The sequence below is a fragment of the Anguilla rostrata genome, chromosome 1 (assembly GCF_018555375.3).
Source record: "Anguilla rostrata isolate EN2019 chromosome 1, ASM1855537v3, whole genome shotgun sequence".
In the NCBI taxonomy this organism is placed as follows: Eukaryota; Metazoa; Chordata; class Actinopteri; order Anguilliformes; family Anguillidae; genus Anguilla; species Anguilla rostrata.
Window position 1 is genome coordinate 85,189,549 of NC_057933.1, and position 16,851 is coordinate 85,206,399.

General features: G+C 51.2%; 2 protein-coding genes across 2 annotated transcripts in view; both read left to right on the forward strand.

The window, feature by feature from the left end:
* The window catches only part of ehd4 (EH-domain containing 4), a 33,602-nt gene extending 30,221 nt beyond the window's left edge, over positions 1 to 3,381 (forward strand). Inside the window, exon 6 of the mRNA XM_064306685.1 lies at positions 1 to 3,381. This exon is cut by the window's left edge and continues 427 nt beyond it. Within this exon, the coding sequence (XP_064162755.1) occupies positions 1 to 131 (131 nt within the window). The 3' untranslated portion in view covers positions 132 to 3,381.
* A 1,865-nt stretch (positions 3,382 to 5,246) lies between these two features.
* Positions 5,247 to 16,851, forward strand: part of sptbn5 (spectrin, beta, non-erythrocytic 5) — a 71,255-nt gene continuing 59,650 nt past the window's right edge. Inside the window, 7 exon segments of the mRNA XM_064324851.1 lie at positions 5,247 to 5,414; positions 7,611 to 7,989; positions 8,417 to 8,584; positions 9,278 to 9,394; positions 12,878 to 13,035; positions 13,529 to 13,757; positions 15,665 to 16,299. Of these exon segments, the coding sequence (XP_064180921.1) occupies positions 7,636 to 7,989; positions 8,417 to 8,584; positions 9,278 to 9,394; positions 12,878 to 13,035; positions 13,529 to 13,757; positions 15,665 to 16,299 (1,661 nt within the window). The 5' untranslated portion in view covers positions 5,247 to 5,414; positions 7,611 to 7,635.

The following is a 16,851-nucleotide window of genomic DNA, read 5'->3' on the forward strand; positions in this document are numbered from 1 at the left end:
TCGCCCAGCACCTCATCAAGATCAAGCTGGAGGGGTTCGAGCTGCCCTCCGAGCTGCCCCCCCACCTGGTGCCCCCCTCCCACAGGAAGGACCCCACCGCAGACACCCTGTACAACCACCAGGAGGACTGAGCCGCGCCCTCCCCGCCCCGCCCCACCGGAGACCTGGACAGAGGGGGAGGGGGATATGTGCAAAGACTGCAGTACTACAGCCCGATTCTGAAGAGGGGGGGGGGATTGAAGGAGCAGAGGTTGGGGGGGTGAGGGAGGAGAGATAAAGTGGTTTATGGTCCCCATGGTTTTTTTTTTTTTTTTTGGGAGCAATCATCTGTGATATTGACTTAACTACAGACCTGGCCTGTACCATACACATTGCTACTGTGCGGTAGATCAACAGAGATTATTCACACTGTACATAATGCCTCCTGACCTGGCCTGTACCATACACATTGCTACTGTGCGGTAGATCAGCAGAGATTATTCACACTGTACATAATGCCTCCTGACCTGGTGTAGTTATAGGGTGTAGGTACAGTCTCATCTGCGTAATTCTGGGATCAGTGTTTCACACGGCGGAAGCAGGTACAGGTGCGCCCATCCTGGCGCTTCCTGGGCTCACCGTCGTCAGGCGCTCACCTGCCACCTGTAGACCCGCCACACTGCGCCAGCCGAGCAGCCCTGCACGCTTCTGACTTCCTCATTCTGAAGTAGATTACTCTTCCTCTTCCTCCGACTCTTATGTCCAATAATCTCTTTCTGTGAGGTTTTTTTTTGTCTAGACATGCTCCAGAATATTTCAAGCACCAAAGTAGAAAGGTTTTTAACGATCTGTGACTGTAAGAGATGATAACCTTTAACCTTTAACGTCTTCAGCCACAATTACTTAATTTATTCATTTTATGTCCAAATTCATGACTCATTTGACAGCCAGGCCATTTCTAGATGAATGTGCTTCTTTCAGGAGGGCATGAGAAGTTTAAATGAACCGTGGTGCTGATGAGGGACTGAATGTGGCTGGTTTTTGTTTTTATGTTAAAATCAGCAACCAGTTTAGACCCCAAAAAACCAGGTGAGATGAGTTATGTGGGTCATTAAATGCTTTAATTGGTCAATTAACAATGAAAACTGTGGCCCTCCCGGGTTAGGGAAATAAAGATACCTGCCTTAACACAAAGGTGCCTGCAGGTTTAACTCCAGTCCTGGAGGGGGCGCTGTGCCTGCAGGATTTTGTCGTTTCCTTTCAATGAGAAAACAATTTTGGCCGTAGAAACAAGGTGTATGGATTCTTCAGCCAATCAGTGACTTGGAATAATGACTTAAGTGCTGAATAAGAGAACACCAGGCCCTGCCTTCACCTGAAGAGCTTGTGGCCTGCACAGGAGTCCCGGGAAAGTGCCTGCTCGTCCATCTCACTGTTTAAACCAGCGTTTCATTTCAATGATTTATTTCTCTCTCTGTTTCTCCTTTCCACAAAAACAAACTGCCAAGAAAGTGTCTTTTGCAGTCTATGGTATTTTAATTTTATTTACGTATTTGCACTGTCCTTGTAGAATGTATTTTTAAAAAATCTAATACTAGTACATTTTAAAATGAACAACCTTTGTTTTGAGAAGTAAGAGAGAAATTGCCAGGTGTTGTAAAATATTTAAAATATTATATTTCCATTATTTTTATCAAGAAGAGGGCAGGAACTGCTGCAAATAGCTTTAGAGTTTCCTGGAAGAAGGGGAACTGGCCATGGCTGCTCATGTGATACGCGTCCGGCATGTTGGCAACCAGCCTGGAGAACAATGTGTGGAAGTCACCCAATGAGCACACAATCTGGCTTTATCTGAGTGGGCTTACAAACCGCGCACACGCTGCACACGTAGGTGTGCCCTCTCCCTGTGGTCAGTGGCTTAGCAGCATACTCAGGGTTTGAAGGAGCGGGATCAGGACCAAAGTGGGCAGTACTTTTCAGGTTCAGCGTAAATGATGGGTAAGCAGTCCTGGAGAACGCAGCCAATTCAGTGCCTTCGGAACCTTCTGCTAGCTGCCGTCTGCTAGCCACCTTCTGCTAGCTGCCCTTTGCTAGCCTTCTGCTAGCCACCCTCTGCTAGCTGCCGTCTGCTAGCCTTCTGCTAGCCACCTTCTGCTAGCTGCCCTCTGCTAGCCTTCTGCTAGCCACCCTCTGCTAGCTGCCGTCTGCTAGCCTTCTGCTAGCCACCCTCTGCTAGCTGCCGTCTGCTAGCCTTCTGCTATCCTTCTGCTAGCTGCCCTCTGCTATCCTTCTGCTAGCTGCCCTCTGCTAGCTGATTTCTGCTAGCTGCCGTCTGCTAGCCGCATTCTGCTAGCTGCCCTCTGTTAGCCGCCTTCTGCTATCCTTCTGCTAGCTGCCCTCTGCTAGCTGATTTCTGCTAGCTGCCCTCTGCTAGCCGCATTCTGCTAGCTGCCCTCTGTTAGCCGCCTTCTGCTAGCTGCCTTCCTGCCACTTATCAGGTTTGTTGTTCACACAGCTCTGTTACTTGCCTCTGTTACCTACGCCCTGTAGCTCTGTTACCATGCCCTGTAACTCTGTTACCATGCCCTGTAACTCTGTTACCCACGCCCTGTAACTCTGTTACCCACGCCCTGTAGCTCTGGTACCCATGCCCTGTAACTCTGTTACCCACTCCCTGTAGCTCTGTTACCCATGCCCTGCAGTCCTGTTACCCACGCCCTGTAACTCTGTTACCCATGCCCTGTAACTCTGTTACCCATGCCCTGTAGCTCTGTTACCTACGCCCTGTAACTCTGTTAACCATGCCCTGTAGCTCTGTTACCCACGCCTTGCAGCTCTGTTACCCATGCCCTGTAACTCTGTTACCCATGCCCTGTAGCTCGCTCTTACCCACGCCCTGTAGCTCTGTTACCCATACCCTGTAGCTTTGTTACCCATGCCCTGTAGCTCTGTTACCCACGCCCTGCAGCTGTGTTACCCATGCCCTGTAACTATTTTATTCCAGGATACCATGTTAGGTATTTAACAGTAGCTGTGATCCATCCTGTTAGGATTTCTGAATTCAGCACACTTCAGGACTGACTCCTGTTAAATTTTCAAGCCATTTCACTCTGTGATTCTTTTTGATTTGTCTTTGTTTTCTGGCAGTAGTATTAGTGACTTGTATTTTTATTGTAATGATGTTTTTTTTCTTCTCCTTTTTTAATGACTGTAAATGTATTTAGTGCAATACAGATGGGATTCTTTACTGGGGAATATGTTTATCTTTCTGAGCTCAATCTGTCCATTCCCGCTGATCTTCCACAGATTCTGTGTTTGTGCATTAAAGATGCTTTCTGTGCACCCAAAATCTGTTTGTATATTGCAAATGCGTATATTAAACATTAAAATATGTAAAAATCATGTCTGTGTTCATTTTTACATATTTAAATTAGAATTTATTTTTAAAGTTAAAGGACAGGTGAAGTCAGCTAAAATACAGCATCAACAGAAGAATGGGTGGGGGGTTGGGGGGGGGGGGGGGTCTGTAATAACAGAAATGGTGTGCCTGCCACTAGCCACAGCTCACAGCCTAAGATTGGTGTTAGATTAGCGTTAGATTAACGTTAGATTAACAGCGGGTTAGCATCATGTTTTCACTGTAAACACAGACACACTTGCACACCTGTATCAGCTGCATTAAGACCTCCGCTTTTCCAGGTGTGCATCAGGTGAGCGCTCGGAACAGCTAATTAGCCGCAGATGTTACACACCTTATTGAAGGTTACACACCTTCAATAAGGCTAAAACACAGGTGTGTTACACATCTTCAATAAGGCTAAAACATAGGTGTGTTACACACCTTTCAGTAAGGCTAAACACTGCAGTGAGTTACACACCTTCAAGGCTAAAAAACTGGCATAGACCCATGCACCCCAGCAGCCTGGGACTGTCCCAGAGTTCTGATGGGGTATTACCTGGCCAGGTGGGGGAGTTCTGATGGGGTCTCACCTGGCCAGGTAAGCAGCAGTGAAGACGTCACACCTGTCAGGTGGAAGGAGTGAGTCTCACTCATTAAATCTCAAAAAATGCTGCTATAAACTACAGCCAGAGCTGATAAAGCTGGCATTCATAAATACCTGTGATTTTATAATGATTAAGCTGCCACTCATAAATACCTGTGATTTTATAATCCAGAGCTAGGAGCATTCCTGATCACAGACTTTGTTCCCTTGGCAACCTGCCCTGGTCACCAGATGAGTTAATGCAGCACAATTCAAGCCCATAATAATCTGTATTTCACATTTGCATGTTTTAATGTCAGCAGGTAACAGCATCGCATTAAAAAAGCACTTCCCATTTGTCCCGTGACCCCGACGAACGTGCTGAATTGACATTGCGAATACTAATGTTTGAATGTGTATTTGTCAAAAGACAGTGCCGTACCTGTTAAATGGACAGGTGTGGAGTCCTCGCTGCACTGCAGAAAGTACTGAGTTTGAATGACAGAACGAAGGAATGAGACACTGTGTTTACTGAGACACTCCTGATCTATGTGGCCACTTCTGGCACTATGATCTTTACTTCACTCTAGTGTGTTTTTCTGCACCTCTGCACTTTGAACTGATGCACTTGTTGTACGTCGCTCTGGATAAGAGCGTCTGCTAAATGCCTGTAATGTAATGTAATGTAATATAGCCATTTTACAGATGCTCAACGTGCTTTACAGTGATGAGGGGGAACTCACCTCACCCACCACCAATGTGTATCGCCCACCTGCGGGTGGGGGGGGGGGGGCAGTGAAACCTGTGTCTCCTACAGTAGGTGTAACCCTGTCTGCCCGTTATCAGAAGTTTATCTACGAAACTGAAAGTGAGCTGCTTGACCCCAGCGGCACTGCTCCCCGATGATATCAGCTTTTATTGAGTGTTTTTTGTTTGCACTTTGAGCAGAGAGGACGGCCCGTTGTGATGACGACCGTTACGAGTCTCCACTCTGAGCCCCCAGGTAGCTGTGGGATAGTGCCACTGAGGGAGTGGAACTGGTCCCCCTGGTCCGGCTGCGTTTGAGTGACAGGCTAGAGAGGCCCTCCCCTACTCACCAGGAGCTGACCGAGCCAGAGTCTCACAGACATTCCGGAACACTGTGACCGGCAGATTCCTTCCTCGTCCCACCCCCACCCCGCAGAGGAGGAGGAGGAGGAAGCTACAGTGGCCTTCGGCCCTGGCCTGTCACACACGCAGTCAGGTGAGAGTGACGTGCTGTAAATCCTCTCCCCCCCCACAGCAACTTCAAAGGTCACCTGCTCTCCTACCTGCTTTCTTACCTGCTATTCTACCTGCTCTCTCAGCCTCACCTGGTCTCTGAGGCCACACTGATTCTCTCGCGGAGCCGAACGCTGAAGCGTCCTGATCGATTTTCTCCCGCGGCCGACAGACACACCACCAGAGAGGAGGGTAAGCGCTCGTATTTACCTGTACACCTGTACACATCAGCACACCTGTTTCTCTCTCATGGAAATATTATAATTCAGTACTTCATACATGTGCATTTATTCTGTGGAAGAAAAATCTGTGAGACTTTAAGACTGTGAGTTTTAAAATGCATTCATTTTGGTTTGATCATTTGTTATTTTCAGTGTGTTTTTATTGATAATGCAAGTGCTTTTCATAGCCTGTATGTATATGAATAAATATGGCACAGGAACATCCCATAGGTAAATGGTTATGAATACTATGAATAATTTGTTCATGAACTCTCCAGTATTAGAGGAGTATTTTCACACAGAGAGGTGAAGTAGCTCCGGTGGCTGGGTGAAGGTGATATTGCACTTTTTGAGCAGAAAAAAGGATTTTAATGTCTGATAAACTTGTGACTTGCGTGTCAGAAAGGACTGCAGCGGGACTGTTTAATGTGCGGTTGAACACGGCACCTCTGGCACTCGCTCCGCTTCATCGATCGCACGCTTGGGGAAGTTTACAGAGATGAATCTCCCCTCTCCGAGTGTTGATGATCTGCGCAGTTTACTCATAAACTGCCTGTAGTCACTGATTAACGCACCTTCCCTGTCTCACTGCGAATCCTTGCCTGTCGTGACATCATCACCGTGAGCCAATAAAATGAGATGGTATTTTCATGAGCTGAATGTGGGCTATAAAAAGGAAAATGCAGAGGTCAGGCCATCATCTCCATGGTGATCATTATTATTATTATTAACAACAATGGTAATAATAATAATCATAATCATAATAATCATAAGAGCTCAGCTCAGGACAGTTCACTGATTTAACTGTGCAAGGTTTTATGGTGCTGTTCCAGAGCATGTCTATGTGGTGTTTGCATTGTGTGAACCTCAGTGTTCTGGCTATGGTTATTATCAGCGTAACTGAGCAGGACACAAAACCGACATGAACAACAGAATCCTCACAGAACCCATGCGGGCTGAGTTTAACAGAACTCTCACAGAACACACGGGTCCTGAGTTTAACAGCACCCTCCCAGAACCCGAGGAGCCCAGTGCACAGTGCTTCACTGCATCCAATGATTCCTACATTTCAGGAGACAGAAACATCACAGAAACCTTTCAGCCATCCTGGAAAAAAACGCCTGAGGTGGATTTAAAAACTGATCCACATCAAAGCTTTCCACTATAAACCAATCAGCATCAGCTGGTCATTATTTACAGCATATAATTTAGGCATTTAGCCTATGCAGCCTTACAGGAGCACTTTACATGTACTAGATCTACAAATGAGTGAAGCTACAAGCCAATCAGAAATGCTCACCACAAGACCTGCGACGTAAAGGGAAAACACCGATTGGGGTGTCTGTCTGATGGGAAGGGCGGTGACATGAGTTACAGCTGACTCTCGGACACATCATTACAGCTGCAGGGCTTTGTGTGGGCCCCGCCCTGCTGGCAGGAGGCCGAACAGCTACGGGACAGAGATCAGGATTAATGGGGACAAACAGCTGTGAGCCAAGGTGCACTCCCGGGGGGTGTCAGCGGTGGGGGGGGCGGTGTCAGGAAGTGACCCCACCACGCCCGAGGCTCTGGTCCGAGAGTTTAAATCTCACAGCTGTGTTCTCTCACGCAATTTGGAGCAGCCATCATGCTGACTGTACAAAACAGCGGCTCCCAAACCTGCAGTAACTGCCACGCCACTCAGACCTCACTGTGCTGCAAATCTGAATCTAACCGGGATGCAGTGAACGGTTTTATGTGGTGTGGTCGCATGCAGTAAAATACATTTCTAAATATTTTCTTCTTTATGAGGAAACTCTTGTGAAAAAGCTTAAATTGAACTACATATCACTGGAAAGCAAAAATCTAACTGCATATCACTGGATGTGAATTTCTTCATGAATACGTTGAAATATGCTGAATTTGGCCCTCATCAATCTCACCTGTGGTTTGCCCATCTTTGATAAGATATGGATTCCTGTGGATGGAAGCCATGCCCAGAAGTCACATGAAAACATAAATGCAAATGATTCCGGTTTGATTTGAGCATACACCAAGTGAACAGTAAATGCATCTTGTGGTTATCATTGGGGATGATGTCACTATTACCGTTACCTGTAGGGATGATGAAATTTCTGTGTGATTAACAAGGGGTATGGAATGGGTAATGGGTGTGGTCTCTTTGCAGGGAGTGGTGAGGGGGCGGAGCTACAATGGATAGGGACCGCTGGAAGCACAGAGGAGGCGGAACCATGATGGACAGGGAGCGAGGAGGAGGAGGAGCCATGATGGACAGGGAGCGAGGAGGAGGAGGAGCCATGATGGACAGGGAGCGAAGAGGGGGCGGAGCTATGAAGGACAGAGAGCGTTCAGGGGGTGGAGCTATGATGGACAGGGAACGAGGAGGGGGCGGAGCTATGATGGACAGAGAGCCCGGAGGGGGTGGAACGTCAATGGATGGCGGGGAGTTTGAACAGGGCAGGATTCGCGAGCTGCAGGAGCAGAGAATGGCGGTGCAGAAGAAGACCTACACCAAGTGGATGAACAGCGTCTTCGCAAAAAACGGGGTAAGCTGCCCCTACCCCAGTCCTCTGCTTCCCCTACCCCAGGAGAGGGTGGAGCTGACAGATGTGTGTTTCTGCAGGAGAGGGTGGAGCTGACGGATGTGTGTTTCTGCAGGAGAGGGTGGAGCTGACGGATGTGTGTTTCTGCAGGAGAGGGTGGAGCTGACGGATGTGTGTTTCTGCAGGAGAGGCTGGAGCTGACGGATGTGTGTTTCTGCAGGAGAGGGTGGAGCTGACGGATGTGTGTTTCTGCAGGAGAGGGTGGAGCTGACGGATGTGTGTTTCTGCAGGAGAGGGTGGAGCTGACGGATGTGTGTTTCTGCAGGAGAGGGTGGAGCTGACGGATGTGTGTTTCTGCAGGAGAGGGTGGAGCTGACGGATGTGTGTTTCTGCAGGAGAGGGTGGAGCTGACGGATGTGTGTTTCTGCAGGAGAGGGTGGAGCTGACGGATGTGTACTCAGAGCTGAAGAGTGGGCTGCACCTGGTGCGGCTGCTGGAGCTGATTTCCAGGGAGAAGCTGCCGACCCCGAGCCGCCGCTCACTGCGCGTTCACTGCCTGGAGAACAACAGCATCGCCATCGGCTTCCTCAAGACCAAGGCAAGGCACCGCCAGCAGGGGGCGCCAAATGCGTCATCCTGGGCACGGCCCTCTAATCCCCACAGACACATCACATGCAACCCCCTCCTGTCTGGAGCAGAGGCACTGTGACTGAAATGGCAGTAAAGCGATGCCTTTATATCACGATATCCAGAAGTGGGACATACAGACGTTAGGAAGAATTTTTTCATGCAGTGAGTAGTCAATGTGTGGAATAGCCTGCCAGGTCACATAGTAGAGGCAGAAACTCTGGGAGTTTTCAAGACCAGACTTGAAAAGGTGTTAGATACTATCTAGTCTGTAGGTAATCAGAGCACTAATTTAGTCCAGAAAATGGCAAGCATTACTGGGCTGAATGGCCTGTTCTCATTGTTATCTAATGTTATGTTATGTTATGTTATGTTATGTTATGTTATCTGATCAAAGCGCCGCTTGGGCCAGCAGCTGAGGTGTGATTGGCTTAGCTGGCCCGAGGCTCTAAATCAGAGTCCAGTCATGGGCCAGTCTCAGAGAGACTGGCTTTTCTGTCTCACAAACTTCAGTCTTACAAGCTGCGGCGCTAGCAGAAGAAGCCGAACGGTGGATCGCTGGAAGCCGTGGTTCTGCCGTGTGTAATGATGTACCTGCTCGGGCCGCAGACTGGCCAGGGATGTGCCTGCACGCTGTGACATGTGAACATGCCCCTCTCCGCAGATCCGAGTGGATCTGATTGGCCCAGAGAACGTTGTGGACGGAGACAGGACCCTGATCCTGGGCCTTCTGTGGATCATCATCTTGCGCTTCCAGATTGGCTCTATCAACCTGGAGGAGGTACAACACACACATTACGCCCTGCTGTAGGGCATACAACACACACATTACGCCCTGCTGTAGGGCATACAACACGCACATTACGCCCTGCTGTAGGGCATACAACACACACATTACGCCCTGCTGTAGGGCATACAACACACACATTACGCCCTGCCGTAGGGCATACAACACACACATTACGCGCTGCTGTAGGGCATACAACACACACATTACACCCTGCTGTAGGGCATACAACACACACATTACGCCCTGCTGTAGGGCATACAACAAACACATTACGCCCTGCTGTAGGGCATACAGCACACACATTACGCCCTGCCGTAGGGCATACAGCACACACATTATGCCCTGCTGTAGGGCATACAACACACACATTACGCCCTGCCGTAGGGCATACAACACACACATTACACCCTGCTGTAGGGCATACAACACACACATTACGCCCTGCCGTAGGGCATACAACAAACACATTACGCCCTGCTGTAGGGCATACAACATACACATTAAGCCCTGCCGTAGGGAATACAGCACACACATTATGCCCTGCTGTAGGGTATACAACAAACACATTACGCCCTGCCGTAGGGCATACAACAAACACATTACGCCCTGCTGTAGGGCATACAACACACACATTAAGCCCTGCCGTAGGGAATACAGCACACACATTACACCCTGCCGTAGGGCATACAACACACACATTACACCCTGCTGTAGGGCATACAGCACACACATTAGCCCTGCTGTAGGGAATACAGCACACACATTACACCCTGCCATAGGCATACACACACACTTACGCCTGCTGTAGGGCATACAAACACACATTAACCCTGCTGTAGGGCATACAGCACACACATTACAGCCCTGCCGTAGGGCATACAGCACACACATTAATGCCCTGCTGTAGGCATACACACACACATTACGCCTGCCGTAGGGCATACACACACACATTACACCCTGCTGTAGGGCATACAACACACACATTACGCCCTGCCTGTAGGGCATACAACAAACACATTACGCCCTGCCTGTAGGGCATACAACACACACATTACACCCTGCTGTAGGGCATACACACACACATTAACGCCCTGCTGTAGGGATCATACAACACACACATTACGCCCTGCTGTAGGGCATACAACACACACATTACGCCCTGCTGTAGGGCATACAACACACACATTACGCCCTGCTGTAGGGCATACAACACACACATTACGCCCTGCTGTAGGGCATACAACACACACATTACGCCCTGCTGTAGGCATACAACAAACACATTATGCCCTGCTGTAGGGCATACACACACACATTACCCCTGCTGTAGGGCATACAACACACATTATGCCCTGCTGTAGGGCATACAACACACACTGCTTACGCCCTGCCGTAGGGCATACAACACAACACATTACACCCTGCTGTAGGCATACAACACACACATTACGCCCTGCCGTAGGGCATACAACAAACACATTACGCCCTGCTGTAGGGCATACAACATACACATTAAGCCCTGCCGTAGGGAATACAGCACACACATTATGCCCTGCTGTAGGGTATACAACAAACACATTACGCCCTGCCGTAGGGCATACAACACACACATTACGCCCTGCTGTAGGGCATACAACACACACATTACGCCCTGCCGTAGGGCATACAGCACACACATTACACCCTGCCGTAGGGCATACAGCACACACATTACACCCTGCTGTAGGGCATACAGCACACACATTACGCCCTGCTGTAGGGAATACAGCACACACATTACACCCTGCCATAGTGCATACAGCACACACATTACGCCCTGCTGTAGGGCATACAACACACACATTACACCCTGCTGTAGGGCATACAGCACACACATTACGCCCTGCCGTAGGGCATACAGCACACACATTATGCCCTGCTGTAGGGCATACAACACACACATTACGCCCTGCCGTAGGGCATACAACACACACATTACACCCTGCTGTAGGGCATACAACACACACATTACGCCCTGCCGTAGGGCATACAACAAACACATTACGCCCTGCTGTAGGGCATACAACACACACATTACACCCTGCTGTAGGGCATACAGCACACACATTAAGCCCTGCTGTAGGGCATACAGCACACACATTACACCCTGCCGTAGGGCATACAACACACACATTACGCCCTGCCGTAGGGCATACAACAAACACATTACGCCCTGCCGTAGGGCATACAACAAACACATTACGCCCTGCTGTAGGGCATACAACACACACATTACACCCTGCTGTAGGGCATACAGCACACACATTACACCCTGCTGTAGGGCATACAACAAACACATTACGCCCTGCTGTAGGGCATACAGCACACACATTACGCCCTGCTGTAGGGAATACAGCACACACATTACGCCCTGCTGTAGGGCATACAGCACACACATTACGCCCTGCTGTAGGGAATACAGCACACACATTACACCCTGCCATAGGGCATACAGCACACACATTACGCCCTGCTGTAGGGAATACAGCACACACATTACACCCTGCTGTAGGGCATACAGCACACACATTACGCCCTGCTGTAGGGAATACAGCACACACATTACACCCTGCTGTAGGGCATACAGCACACACATTACGCCCTGCTGTAGGGAATACAGCACACACATTACACCCTGCCATAGGGCATACAGCACACACATTACGCCCTGCTGTAGGGAATACAGCACACACATTACACCCTGCTGTAGGGCATACAGCACACACATTACGCCCTGCTGTAGGGAATACAGCACACACATTACACCCTGCCATAGTGCATACAGCACACACATTACGCCCTGCTGTAGGGAATACAGCACACACATTACACCCTGCCATAGTGCATACAGCACACACATTACGCCCTGCTGTAGGGCATACAACACACACATTACACCCTGCTGTAGGGCATACAGCACACACATTACGCCCTGCTGTAGGGAATACAGCACACACATTACACCCTGCCATAGGGCATACAGCACACACATTAAGCCCTGCCGTAGGGAATACAGCACACACATTACACCCTGCCGTAGGGCATACAGCACACACATTACGCCCTGCTGTATGGAATACAGCACACACATAACGCCCTGCCGTAGGGCATACAGCACACACATTACGTATGTGTATGTGTGTGTAAGTATGTAATGGTGTATGTGTGTGTGTGTGTGAGTATATGTGTGTGTAATGGTGTGTAATGGTGTATATGTGTGTGTAAGTACGTAATGGTGTATGTGTATGTGTGTGAGTATATCTGTGTGTAATGGTGTGTAATGGTGTATATGTGTGTGTAAGTATGTAATGGTGTATGTGTATGTGTGTGAATATATCTGTGTATAATGGTGTATATGTGTGTGTAAGTATGTAATGGTGTATGTGTATGTGTGAGTATATCTGTGTGTAATGGTGCATGTGCGTGTTTCAGGCAGATGGGGGTGCTAGTGCAGCGCGGCGCTCTGCTAAAGAAGCTCTGCTGATCTGGTGCCAGCGGAAGACGGCAGGGTACTCTAGTGTGGACGTGCAGGACTTCTCCAGCAGCTGGAGGGATGGCCTGGCGTTCAACGCACTCATCCACGCCCACCGGTGAGTAGCACATTGCCCTACCCTGTCCTGCCCTGTCCTGTCCTGCCCCGTCCTGCCCCACCCTACCCTGCCCTGCCCTGCCCCGCCCTATCCTGCCCTGCCCTGTCCTGCCCTGCCTTGCCCTGCCCTGCCCTGCCCTGTCCTGTCCTGCCCTGCCCCGCCCTGTCCTGCCCTGCCCTGTCCTGTCCTGCCCTGCCCTGCCCCGCCCTATCCTGTCCTGTCCTGCCCTGTCCTGCCTTGCCTTGCCCTGTCCTGTCCTGTCCTGCCCTGCCCCACCCTGTCCTGCCCTGCCCAGGTAAACTTCACAGCTGTAAGGTGATAATCTCTGCCGGTGGAATCAGGAGCATGAGTGATGTATTTACAGTTTAATTTCATAAAAGCAGTCTTGCGCTTAGGAGTAAGATTGAGGAGATTTTCAGGGGCATAGTCCCACGTCTGGCACAGAACCCTGCAGAGTGCTTCTGACCCCTGACCCCTGCCTCCCCCCTCGCAGGCCGGACCTGTTTGATTACGGGCGCCTCCAGCAGGGGGAGCCCCTGCGGAACCTGGAGCACGCCTTCGGGGTGGCGGAGAGGGAGCTGGGGATCATGCGGCTGCTGGACATCGAGGACGTGGCCGTCCCCCACCCCGACGAGAAGTCCATCATGACCTACGTGTCCCTGTACTACCACTACTTCTCCCGCGCCAAGCAGGGCCACACCCTGCAGAAGAGGATCGCCAAGGTGCGCGGGCCTCCAATCGCAGCCGGGGTCATGACAAATAAGCTCCCCCCTGTCATTATGACATCACAGTTTGAAGAGAGTTTCAGTTTCAGCAGAGTGGCAGCTACTTAAACTGTCATAGGTTAGCTAAATAGATGAACTATCAACCATTAGCTTATGATCACATGGTATCAACCATGTGATCATTAGCTAATGTTAGACATATACGTCAACATCCAATCTGGGTGTACGAGTTCATTGTCTGTGTATACACAATTTAAAACATTCTGATTTCAAACTTTAACGGAATTACCATAATAATTATAACAACTATTCATCCAGCTACCAAACTGATAATGTGTTAATTAATCACTTAACGGCTCTAAACCTGCGCCATTTCAAATGCATGCTTGCAGAATAATCACGTCTGCTGAGAGAAAATGTTTGTTAAATACACAACAAATTGTGACATAATACACAACAAATTACAATGGCGTTCAAAGGGGGAAACTTATTTCTGAGGGGAACTTATTTCTGAGGGGAAATTTATTGTTCATGACACTGGCCCAACTCCAAACCCTTTTGGGAATTGTGATCTTAAGTCAAACTTTTGTCATGCACACTTTCCCGGTTAGTTGCCAAGGCAACCCTGCCGATTTGACTTAAAGGCTTAAAGGCTGGACTCAGGCAGAGGCACTCAGTCCCTCTCACTGACTGCTAGAGCCTTTGGCCCAGTCCTGCTCTTTAAATACAGACCAGGCCTGCTACTGGGCTCCCTCTAGAGGCTGCATGGTGAACTGCACGAGCATAATCCCTCCCTGGAGTTCCTAATCACAGAGCCTCCCCAGGGGATTATGGGAGTTAACCACAGCCAGGACAGGGAGGGGGAGGGGCTAATCAGCTCAGCACAGCCTCAGACCTCCTTCTGCTGGAGGTGTAGCACACACAAACACACATGCACTCGCGCATACATTCACGCACACAACACACACACACGACCCGCACACACAAACACACACACGCACACACGCGCACGCACACACATGACACGCATACACGCGCACACACACACACATACACACACACACGCATGCACGCACGCACGCACACACACGACACACGCACGCACGCACGCACACACACACACGACACGCGCACATGCACACACACACACGTCACGCACGTGCACGCGCACACGCACACGCACAACACAGAATCGCACCATCTAGCAGCACGCCGGTTTTGTCCAGGATAACAGGAGGAATTCTGGGAGTTGGGCGAGGAAGGGGGGGGGCGGGAGGTTGTCTGAGCAGGTGAGGGGGGGGGTCAGGCCGTACGAAGCTGCTGAGACACACAGGGGAAGGAGAGGTGTGTGGACTGAAACAGCCCCCAACCCCAAACTGCCTGCACCCCCCCACCACCCCTCACAGCCAGGACCGCACTCTACACACCCTGCTCTGGGCAGAGGGGCAGGGGGGCAGATCTTGGGGGGCAGTTGTTGGCTGGCTGAAGTGGCTCACTGGCTACAGAAACAGACAGGCTGTGTGACAGAGGTGCCGATGAGAGGGCGGGGCCATTGCGTGGTTGGGTGAGTGGGCGGGGCCAGTGGGCGGAGCCTGGAAGACATGTCTCTCTCAGGGAACTTCAGTCACCAGTGGCTGAGATGGAAGAACATGAGAGAGGGAATTATTAGACCACGAAGGGGAACCACGACTTTGAGCAAGGTGTGTGTGTGTGTGTGTGTGTGTGGATGGGTGGGTGGGTGTGTGAATATTACTGTGTGTAAATATTACTGTGTGGATCTTCTTATGTGAGCCTGCAAGTGCTTAACAATCATAGCCTGGCGTGAACACTGGCGTTGTGCTTTAAGTGTTACTGTAATGCAGCTCTGCAGGCTGAAGGGGGCGCTGCCTCTCTGTTTGTCCCAGATCCTGGTGATGGTGAAGGAGACGGAGGACCTGAGGGAGCTGTACGAGAGGATGGTGTCGGACCTGCTGCGCTGGATCAAGGCCAAGGTGGTGGAGCTGAACGACCGGCTCTTCCCCAACTCCCTGCAGGAGATGCAGCGGCTGGTGGCGGCCTTCAAGGCCTACCGCACCGTGGAGAAGCCGCCCAAGTACCAGGACCGCGGCGCCATTGAGGCGCACCTGTTCGCCCTGCGCACCAAACTGCGCGCCAACAACCGGCACGCCTACGTGCCGCCGGAGGGCCGCTCGCTGGCCGACGTGGAGCGGCACTGGGCGGCGCTGGAGCGGGCGGAGCACGGGCGCGAGCGCGCCCTGCAGGGGGCGCTGCTGCGGCTGGAGGGGCTGGAGCGGCTGGCGCAGAGGTTCGGGCGCAAGGCGACGCTGCGGGAGGCCTACCTGCAGGAGACGGCGCGGCTGCTGCGCGGGCAGGACGTGCGCTCCGCGCGGGACCTGAGCGCCGCGCTGGCCGCCGACCGCCGCCTGCAGGCCCTGGCCGCCGACGTGCACGCCCGCCAGCCGCGCTTCCACGCCCTCCGCGACATGGCCGCCGTCATCGACCGCGAGGACTACCACAGCAAGGTGCAGGTGATCCGCAGGTGAGTGCGTCCTGGGGCCGATTGGCTCTCCCTCGGTACGGGTCAGGTGATCCGCAGGTGAGTTTGCCCTGCGGCTGATTGGCTCTCCCTCGGTACGGGTCAGGTGATCCGCAGGTGAGTGTGCCTGGGGCTGATTGGCTCTCCCTCGGTACGGGTCAGGTGATCCGCAGGTGAGTGTGCCTGGGGCTGATTGGCTCTCCCTCGGTACGGGTCAGGTGATCCGCAGGTGAGTGTGTCCTGGGGCCGATTGGCTCTCCCTCGGTACGAGTCAGGTGATCCACAGGTGAGTTTGCCCTGCGGCTGATTGGCTCTCCCTCGGTACGGGTCAGGTGATCCACAGGTGAGTGTGCCTGGGGCTGATTGGCTCTCCCTCGGTACGGGTCAGGTGATTCGCAGGTGAGTGTGCCTGGGGCCGATTGGCTCTCCCTCGGTACGGGTCAGGTGATTCGCAGGTGAGTGTGCCCTGCGGCTGATTGGCTTTCCTTCGGTACGGGTCAGGTGATCCGCAGGTGAGTGTGCCCTGCGGCTGATTGGCTCTCCCTCGGTACGGGT